The sequence below is a fragment of the Prionailurus viverrinus genome, chromosome F2 (genome assembly GCF_022837055.1).
Source record: "Prionailurus viverrinus isolate Anna chromosome F2, UM_Priviv_1.0, whole genome shotgun sequence".
Lineage (NCBI taxonomy): Eukaryota > Metazoa > Chordata > Mammalia > Carnivora > Felidae > Prionailurus > Prionailurus viverrinus.
Window position 1 is genome coordinate 51,384,846 of NC_062578.1, and position 10,699 is coordinate 51,395,544.

The 10,699-nt window shown below is 41.9% G+C and overlaps 1 protein-coding gene across 3 annotated transcripts in view; it reads left to right on the plus strand.

The window, feature by feature from the left end:
• ZFPM2 (zinc finger protein, FOG family member 2) overlaps positions 1 to 7,482 on the plus strand; it is a 473,449-nt gene extending 465,967 nt beyond the window's left edge. For all 3 annotated transcript variants that reach the window (XM_047842962.1, XM_047842963.1, XM_047842964.1), the window contains 2 exons: positions 795 to 1,019; positions 3,968 to 7,482. In XM_047842962.1, the coding sequence (XP_047698918.1) occupies positions 795 to 1,019; positions 3,968 to 6,459 (2,717 nt within the window). In that variant the 3' untranslated portion in view covers positions 6,460 to 7,482. The remainder of the gene's footprint in view (positions 1 to 794; positions 1,020 to 3,967) is intronic.
• Positions 7,483 to 10,699: the final 3,217 nt, after the last annotated feature.

Consider the following 10,699-nt stretch of genomic DNA (forward strand, 5'->3'; position numbering starts at 1 on the left):
ATTTTTCTAAACCATGAATACATTATGAGCAATTTAAAATGATGGGGCGCCTGGGTGGCGCAGTCGGTTAAGCGTCCGACTTCAGCCAGGTCACGATCTCGCGGTCCGTGAGTTCGAGCCCCGCGTCAGGCTCTGAGCTGATGGCTCAGAGCCTGGAGCCTGTTTCCGATTCTGTGTCTCCCTCTCTCTCTGCCCCTCCCCCGTTCATGCTCTGTCTCTCTCTGTCCCAAAAATAAATAAACGTTGAAAAAAAAAAAAATTAAAAAAAAAAATGAATCTCCTGTGGGGCGCCTGGGTGGCGCAGTCGGTTAAGCGTCCGACTTCAGCCAGGTCACGATCTCGCGGTCCGGGAGTTCGAGCCCCGCGTCAGGCTCTGGGCTGATGGCTCGGAGCCTGGAGCCTGTTTCCAATTCTGTGTCTCCCTCTCTCTCTGCCCCTCCCCCGTTCATGCTCTGTCTCTCTCTGTCCCAAAAATAAATAAACGTTAAAAAAAAAAAAATTAAAAAAAAAATAAAATAAAATAAAATGAATCTCCTGTGCTTTTAACGTGGGAGTCTCCCACGGTACCACTTTCCGAAGAGTCTGTGGGAAGGTAAATTGCACTGGGTGTAACATTTCTTTAAACGCTTAGTCCTGCACTGTGGAACAGCACCCAGGACTGCACTCATCGCTGTCTGATTGCCTAATTCAGAACCTGAGAGCGGTCTCTGGGAAAAATGGAACTAAATGCCGCTTTGCCCGTGGTTGGTTCCAAATGGGCAGCAGCTAATGTGTCCCTGTGTTTTCACCTGCAGAGGATATATTTCCTTGCAAGTCTTGTGGCATCTGGTATCGGAGTGAGCGGAATCTGCAAGCCCATTTGATGTACTATTGCAGTGGGAGGCAAAGAGAAGCCGCCCCAGTATCAGAAGAAAATGAAGACAGTGCTCCTCAGGTTTCCAGCCTGTGCCCCTTCCCACAGTGCACCAAGAGCTTTTCAAATGCCCGAGCCCTAGAAATGCACCTGAATTCACACAGCGGTACGTGCTTCCCTTGTTTCTTCTTTGGCTCCAGAAGACTTTATCCTTCTCTGCATATATACGTGCATTCATATATGCAAACATATAGAATTCTACACCTAACTGTGCCTGTGAAATCAAAATCAAACTTGACAGACCAGCTGATTGTTCTCTTATGTCACTTGTCATCAGTATATTCTGCTCAAAGGATTTGGGTCTGAATTCTTTCCTAACAATTAGTGTATTCAGATTGCAGGCCAGATTTTGTTAACAGCATCATTTGCAAAATAGTCTCAATACCCTTTGTGTATTGTCATTAATATTCATTGATTTAAGTGTCAAGTGATCTTTGGAAACTGACCATACTGTTTCCCACATGGTAGGAAATACATAGTAGGTACATACAAATAAGTATTTGCTGAATTGAAGTAACACTGTTATTTTGATAGATCCAATTACAGTCACACTTGAGAGAAATTAACTTTTAAACACGAATCCATAAAATGCTCTTGACTTCTAGAGGTTGCGTAACAGCTTCGTCGAATTTTATAACATAAAACCACTTTCAGCACTATGTTTTTAAAATCCTTAAGAAAAATTAAGCTAAAAAACAAATAGGTTTGTTTTGTTTTGTTTTGTTTTGTTTTGTTTTAGCTCCCTCTTAACAGAAAGGTTGCAACTATTCCCATTTTCTTTTGGAGTTATATGCCCAATTATTGGTGGCATCATCACAGAGTATTCTAATTCTGTATTTTTTTTTTTAATTAAGTTAATCTAATGTACAGGATTATATTAACTTTAGATAGTTCTAGGAATATTTTTGAATAGGACAAACCAAGGTTTAGCCTTCAGAGTTCTTGAGCTTTTGTAATATAAAACTTATAAGGTACTTCTGGGTGACTTCCTTGACCGTTTTTGCTTGAGTTGAATAATTAAAAAACTGAAATAGGTGCTGAGTTAAAAAAAAAAAAAAAACACCTAGCTCCAATGCTGTAGTACAGTGCAAGCTTTTGTCTTTGAACCTATAAAAATAGGCAATTTCCTTTCTAGTCATTCTCTTCCCCTTCCTACAAATGAGCTACCATTATGTAGGTGATAAAGCAGGGGAAGCAGAAACAGGTCAGTTGTCTCAGATGGTGAATAGTCAGTCATTCACAAAACAAAAATAGAGATAGAGGGATCTTTCAGCTAAATAGAAAAATGAGTATTGGGTCAGTTAAGGAGAAAAGGAGACAGGAGTAAGAAGTCCTCTTTTATTGCTATACGACTGGGTTTCTTCTACCATATTTTCAGCCAATAAATAGAAAAGGCAATTCTCATTTTAGTCTAAAGTGCAGAGGGCACGAGCCATGCCTGACTTGGCTGTATGCCAACAAATGGGAACTAGAGTTGACCTTAGTGAGGAAAAGTGTCCAGATCTGAATTCAATACATGGGGGGGGGGGGGGGGGGTGCATTTTCCTCATAACCACCAAACAATTCTCCAGATACCAAAGGCATGTCCTATGATTTAACTCAAATCTGACACTATCACCTGGAGCAAGAGTCAGATTCTACAGATTAGGGGGGGGTCAGCCCCCTGCCCCAACTTCAGATGCCAGTTGGAAGCCCAGGTTGTTACCTGTGCTTCGACCAACTGGCTATAAATCAGAGGTTGCTAAGATCCCTCTTTGGGTTCAATTAATTTGCTAGATTGGCTCACAGAACTCAGGAAATCCATTTACTCACAAGATTACTAGTTTATTATAAGACATAAAGACTTAGGAACAGTAAGATGTAAGAGATGCCTAGAGCAAGGTTTGCGGAAAGGGTGAGGAGCTTCCGTACCATCTCCCAGCCTGTCATTCTCCTCAAACCAACTGGGAAGCTCTCTGAAACCAGTCCTTTTGGGTTTTTATGGAGGCTTCATTACCTAGGCATGACTGATGAAATCGTTGACTGCTGGCACTTGAACTCAATCTCCAGCCCCCTCCCCTCCCCTCCTTCCCCTCTGGAGAGGAGGAACTAAAAGTTCAAACCCACCAATTGCAAGGTTGGTTCCCCTGGCAACCAGCCTCACCCTTAGTTAACCTAGGGTTTTCCAAAAGTCACTACATTAACATAACAAAAATACCTTTATTCCTCTCATCACAGGAAAATTCCAAGGATTTAAGGAGCTGTGAGCCAGGAAGCCTGGTCAAAGACCTAATATAATATATATGAATGACCAAACACACATGACTTTATAAATCACAATATCACAGTAAGGCTTACTCACCAATCGTTGGTGATATTCAAAATATTTTATAACTGACTAGAAACAGGTGGTGATTGGTCAACACGGATGTCAGTCCTAAATGACTTTATTAAGGTACTGGTGTCTACCAGCTGAATATCAGCCCTGGATAGAGATGAACCATGTTCAGCAAAATCCATGCATAAAAATCTAGAGTTGTACCAAAGATAAATTAGGAGGCTATTGATTACTTTGCAAAATGGTTCCTACTTGGATTCTTCTGAAATACCTAACCTGGTGCACTGGGAGTTATTTGATTTTCACCTAGTTTATCGATATCAACTCTGATGTCTACCTCCTTCTTCCTAGTGCAGAGCCTAGTGTTGTAATGAGAAGGTTATTGGATTAGAAATTACAAAATCTCAGGTTTGGACATGGCTCCATCATTGAATAGCTTTAGTACCATAATCAATTCCCTTGACTTCCTTGAATTTGTTCCCTGACCTGTACAATGCAGACAATGAAAGCTGTCCCACAGGATATGATAATATACTTGGCTGTGCTCTGGAAACCATGAGGTGTTATTACTCTGATGACCAACCTGACAAAAGACGTCGCGAGAAAAAAAAAAATAATAACAGTATCGCAAGTGAGATTCTGAAAGATTTCAATTCGTTCCTGCAATGTAAAGGTTCATATCATTAGAAAACCAATGCACATGGTTCTCAGTGTTCTTATTTTGTATGTCTCTCCAGGAGTGAAAATGGAAGAATTCCTCCCCCCTGGTGCTAGTCTAAAATGCACCGTCTGTAGCTACACCGCTGATTCCGTGATCGGCTTTCACCAACACCTGTTCTCCCATCTCACTCAAGCTGCCTTCCGATGCAATCACTGCCACTTCGGCTTCCAGACTCAGAGGGAGTTATTGCAGCACCAGGAGCTCCATGTCCCTGGAGGCAAACTTCCCAGAGAAGGTGATATGGAGCACTCTCCAAGTGGAACCGAAGACAGCTTACAGCCAGCCACAGACTTGTTGACCAGAAGCGAACTCCCGCAGAGCCAAAAGGCGATGCAGACTAAAGACGCGAGCTCTGACACAGAGCTGGACAAGTGTGAGAAAAAGACTCAGCTCTTTCTCACGAACCAGAGACCAGAGATACAGCCTACGGCAAATAAACAAAGCTTTTCTTACACAAAAATCAAGTCTGAGCCCTCCAGTCCAAGACTTGCCTCATCTCCGGTTCAGCCTAACGTTGGGCCTTCTTTCCCTGTGGGCCCTTTTCTGTCTCAGTTTGCTTTCCCCCAGGATATCACAATGGTCCCTCAAGCTTCAGAGATCTTAGCCAAGATGTCTGAACTGGTACATCGGCGACTGAGGCACGGAAGCAGTAGCTACCCTCCCGTGATTTACAGCCCTTTGATGCCCAAGGGGGCCACTTGTTTTGAGTGTAACATAACGTTCAATAATTTGGATAATTATCTAGTGCACAAAAAACATTACTGCAGCAGCCGATGGCAGCAGATGGCCAAGTCCCCAGAGTTCCCTGGCGTTTCAGAAAAGATGCCTGAGGCCGTGAGCCCCAACACCGGTCAAACCTCCATAAACCTTCTCAACCCAGCTGCTCATTCTGCTGATCCTGAGAACCCACTTCTTCAAACATCCTGCCTCAATTCTTCCACTGTTTTAGATTTAATTGGGCCAAATGGGAAGGGCCATGACAAGGACTTTTCCGCTCAAGCTAAGAAGCTCTCCACCTCTAACAGCAGTGATGATAAAATTAATGGAAAACCTGTTGATGTGAAAAATCCCAGTGTCCCCTTAGTGGATGGGGAAAGTGACCCAAATAAGACTACCTGCGAAGCTTGCAACATTACCTTCAGCCGGCATGAAACATACATGGTCCACAAACAGTATTACTGTGCCACACGCCACGACCCTCCACTGAAGAGGTCCGCTTCCAACAAAGTGCCTGCCATGCAGAGAACCATGCGCACACGCAAGCGAAGGAAGATGTATGAGATGTGCCTACCTGAGCAGGAGCAAAGGCCTCCCCTGGTCCAACAGCGATTTCTTGACGTAGCCAACCTCAGCAATCCCTGTACCTCCACTCAAGAACCCACAGAAGGGCTAGGAGAGTGCTACCACCCGAGATGTGATATCTTCCCAGGAATTGTCTCAAAGCACTTGGAAACTTCTCTGACGATCAACAAATGTGTTCCAGTCTCCAAATGTGACACTACCCATTCCAGCGTTTCCTGCCTCGAGATGGACGTGCCCATAGATCTCAGCAAAAAGTGTTTATCCCAGTCTGAGCGGACGACCACGTCTCCCAAAAGGCTGCTGGACTACCACGAGTGCACTGTGTGCAAGATCAGCTTCAATAAAGTGGAGAACTACCTGGCCCACAAGCAGAATTTCTGCCCAGTCACAGCACATCAGCGTAACGACCTGGGCCAACTCGACAGCAAAGTATTTCCAAATCCAGAGAGCGAAAGAAACAGCCCCGATGTCAGCTATGAAAGAAGCATAATAAAATGTGAGAAAAACGGAAATCTGAAGCAGCCTTCCCCTAATGGAAACTTGTTTTCATCCCACTTAGCAACCCTGCAAGGCCTGAAAGTCTTTAGTGAAGCGGCTCAGCTCATTGCTACAAAGGAAGAAAACAAACATTTGTTTCTTCCCCAATGCCTTTACCCCGGGGCAATAAAGAAGGCAAAAGGGGCTGACCAGCTTTCTCCGTATTATGGCATAAAGCCAAGTGATTATATTTCTGGTTCTCTTGTCATCCACAACACTGACGTGGAGCCGAGCACAAATGCCGAAAATGAATCCCCTAAAGGCCAGGCTTCCTCCAACGGGTGCGCCCCGCCGAAGAAAGATCCCCTGCCGCTGTTACCCAAAAACAGAGGCATGGTAATAGTCAATGGTGGACTGAAGCAAGACGAGAGACCTGCCGCCAACCCACAGCAAGAGAACATTTCCCAGAATCCTCAGCATGAAGACGGCCACAAATCTCCCTCTTGGATCTCTGAGAACCCGTTAGCCACAAATGAGAATGTCTCCCCAGGGATTCCTTCCGCGGAGGAACAGTTGTCTAGTATAGCAAAAGGTGTGAATGGCTCCACCCAGGCTCCCACCAGCGGGAAATATTGCCGCCTGTGTGATATTCAGTTCAACAACCTCTCAAACTTTATAACTCACAAGAAGTTTTATTGCTCATCACATGCGGCGGAACATGTCAAATGAAATAACTTCATAAATAAACACCAGTCACCTTTGGTACCAGTGTTTAGTATGTGGTTCTACCCAGTCCAGAAAACAAAAACAAAACAAAACAAAAAACAAAACACAAAAGCTGTTTGAATTACATCTGGGCAATCAGGAGATAATTCATTAAGGCTGAGTTGAAGACTTAAGGTGTAATTTCATTACAGTCCATTAGTAAAGTGTATTATTGGTGCCATTTTCAAAAAAAAATTAATTTATTTTACCAGCAGTATTCATAGCTGTGGTTATGTTATTTTTTATTTAAAAACTTTATATTAAAGTCATTTGTAATGTTATTGTATAGTTATTGTGTAGCACATATGGTTTGCACAGTATAGTAGCTTTTAAAGAAAATAGTCACGAACAATACCGAAAAGCATTTTAGAAATAGCTTCAAAAGCACTTGTGGATCTTGATTTCTTCTTATATGCTGTTGCAGATATATGTATATGCTAAAATATAACTTGCAACGATGTTCTAAATACACATGCTATAAGTTCGCCTTAAGATTTCAATTCTTGGATAATCAGGCTCTGTTTGCACTTTATATTTTAGCAGATACAGTCTCTTAGTCACTAGGCTTTGCATTTGTATGTAGCTGTATGTTTCTGTCCATTTTCTTAATCTTAAACATGTATGTTAAATGAAGATGGCAATTTTTTTCTTGTATAGTACTTGTATTTTCTTTCGCTGATGCAGCTCTGTCTCAATTTTTAAACCTTTGCTGTTAAATGCAATACTTTATAAAGAATGAACAAAATTACTGGAAGCAGTATTGTAAGTAATGAGGTAGTGTTAATCAGTTTTATCTTTTGAAAGGCACAGTCTAAATCGAAACCCTAAACTCAATGCTGCAAGTATGAATTTAATTCATATATAAGATCTATTTAAATATAAGAGTAGCAATACTGCACCTGGTGATCACAAAGATAATGTTCTACTTCTGATAGAAATGATTTCTCAACAAATATTGTTACTATGCATGTATATGGATGGAATAAAATTCCAGATTGTTGGAGAAGTTTGGCAGACTTTTTTTTCTTTAAAATACAAAGGAAAGTCTATATATCTATTCTTTGTGGTTAGAACAGGTTCAAAATAGCACTGAATAGCTGAATGCTGAATATTATATATATATATATATATATATATATACGTATATATATATGGTGACAAGTCAGTAAAGGAATAGATTGTCCATTATATGTTCCTAATTAATATAACACATATAACATCTCTCCCCCCACCACTGTAGCACAGAAAGAAAACAATTTCATAAAAGACTTGCAAAGCCTATGCACAAGAACTGTAACAAACGTTGATGAAAAGCACCCAACTTTTAAATGAAGTTTACCAGAGAGAGACAGAGAGAGGTTTGCCTGTCAAGGAGCCATGAAGTGGTATAGTCAAGCAATTCTGATGAGTAAAGACATACAAATTTCATGCAATTTGCACAAGACCCTAGATTTCACACATCTCACTTGTACTTTCCAAGGGTTTGCATACTGACAGGGAGGGGAGAACAGGTGATGTGAGTCAGATCATGAAGGACCTCATGGGGTATCCAGAGGTGTTGAGGTGTGACTCAGCAGGCAAGATGGGCACCTATTGCCAATCAAGACAAACCTCAGTCTGCTGCAGTTTTAGAAACATCCAGATCAGTTACCTCACCTGTAGTTAAGATGCACTATTCGCAGGCAGGCTGTGATGCACTATTATTTGTCCATATCGGATTTGGTAACATAATGAACTTAAGGTGCCAGCCTGAACACAGCCTATAAATACTGCGACAAAACATAAAAACTACTGTGCTGTCCAGAACCATTCCTCCGATTGTTGTCTAGAATAACTATTTTTAAATGTAGAATCTTGACCTTAACTGATGTTTTTCATTTCAGTCCGTGACAAAGCAGAGAGGTAAACAGAACTGATCCGCTTAATAGAGTTTTTCAGGAATCTCGTGAAGCATCAGAACCTTGGGGACCCACAGGCATGTTCATAAGGACCCATGCATTTCTCAGGTGGGAACTGGCCAGACTGGGTAGTCACAACAGGACTTGTCTCCCCAGTCTCTTCTTTTTCCTCTTCTCTAGGAGGGAAGGAACGAAGGAAGGAAAGAGAGGGTGGGAGGGAGAGAGGGAGAAGTCAGCATATCTTTATTGACCACCTGGGATTGTACCCACTATTTGGGGGACGAAGGCAGAAGTATAATCCGTGATTGCTTCCCTGGAGGAATTTATACTCTGACTCCGTATAGAGCTTCTCAACCCTGTTCTTCCATTAGAATCACATAGGGAACATTTTTTAAATGCCAATGAATATGTGTTCTTGGTACATTGAGCTTTACATGAGATCAATTAAAGAAAACCTCTTATCTGGGAATCTCTATTTTTAAACATCTGTCCAGTGTCCATGTTGGGACACACTAAAGGGTCAACTAGGATGAGGTAAAAAGGACGAGTGAGACTGAGTAGAAAGATAAAAAGAAAAGGAAATCAATATGGGACGAAAGCACTGGGAAAGATCGTGAGGATAGGGTAAGGTCTAGAAAGGTGGGCACAGTGACGAGGAATGCCACCTGTCCGTCTGGTAGCCCTGAAATATTTTGCTGTATCCAGAAGAATATTTCTGATATTGTTCCAGTAGCCATTCACAGAAGGAAATTGATAGCAGAGGCTGAAATAGTGATGTTCAGACCACAGCGAAACCCTGAAGAGTATAGAGGAACAAAACAGTATTTCTCCATGTGGAGATCACTGTAAATAGTAGCATGGAGGTCGCATGTGATGATGAAGGGTGAGTAAAAAACTTTCCAAAAGAAGAAGGGTCAGACTGCAAAGTAGAAGTAAACAAGGGTATAGAGATCTGGTGTCCCAAGACCTTGAGTGCCAGGCTGAGGTTTATGGGTTTCCTTGTACCTTGCCTCTTACGTAGAGTAATTGTGTATAGGAACAGTGACAGGGTGAAGCAGGAGGCCTAAATGCTAGAGGGGTATTTTCTAGAAGGCCATAACGATGGTCCAAATGGGGACTACTGTGAGCCCACACGGAGTGAACGAAGAAGGACAAGTCTGTGTACAGTTTACATTATAACAGATCTTGGAGACCAAATTGAAGAGAAAGCCCAAGGTCTTCAACCCTGATTGCAACACTCTATGTTCAACGAGACAACATTGAGTCCGAATATTAGCACCAGTCGAATGGTCTGGGGAAGGGTCGTAAAAAAGAATGAGAGTTTATAGTGGTTCTTCAGATTGTCCATGGGATTTAAATCCTCTACAGAACACTAACATCTACTACATCAGAATATCTTAGGACGGCCATGGGTTTCTAGGGTTTTTTGGCAAAGCAACCCGAGGGTATTTTATATTATCCTCCACTGACCACAAATGAAAATCACTGAATTAAATATAGAGGGAAAAGGAGCGCCTGGGTAGCTCAGTCAGTTAAGTGTCCGACTTCGGCTCAGGTCATGATCTCTCAGTCCATGGGTGCGAGCCCCGCATCGGGCTCTGTGCTGACAGCTCGGACCCTGGGGCCTGCTTCAGATTCTGTGTCTTTCTCCCTATCTTTCCTCCACTCATTCTCTCTGTCTCTCTCAAAAATAAACAAACATTTAAAAATTTTAATAAATAGCTAATAAATAAAGAGGGAATGGCAGCAAGTATTCTGCAGTCGACACCAAAATAAATTAAGCTGGTAGCAGAATTGAATACTCAATTGGTCTTCAAAGTTGCTATCTCGTATATGACACATTTTGGTGTTTAAAACCTATAATTTAAAAATAATTCAACACGTGTTTTAGTATTGAAATTAAAACTAAAAATTAAGTCATTATGGAATCTGTGAACAATATTTGAAAATCTTTTAATACGATGGAGCCCTCTCGTTTCCAGGCAGAATTAAGGGCAGAGACTTTAAGTGCCCGAAGTCGCAAAGCTAATGGGTGAGATCCAGAGACCTGAGCCTTGTTCTCAGATTACCTCTCCACCTCAAGTTCCTTTCTCCACTAAACCAGAAGGAAAAATACTAGGGCCTGTTAGCTAAAATTCCAGCTACTTTTTCTTGCTCTGATGTATTTAAGTCTAGCCCAAACAATCTCTGGAGGTAGAGAAAAAGGAGCATATTGTTTTCTCATGACTACTGTAACAAATTACCACAAGCTTGGTGACTCGAAACAACAGAAGTTTATTTTGTTATGGCACCCAGCCAAACTCTAC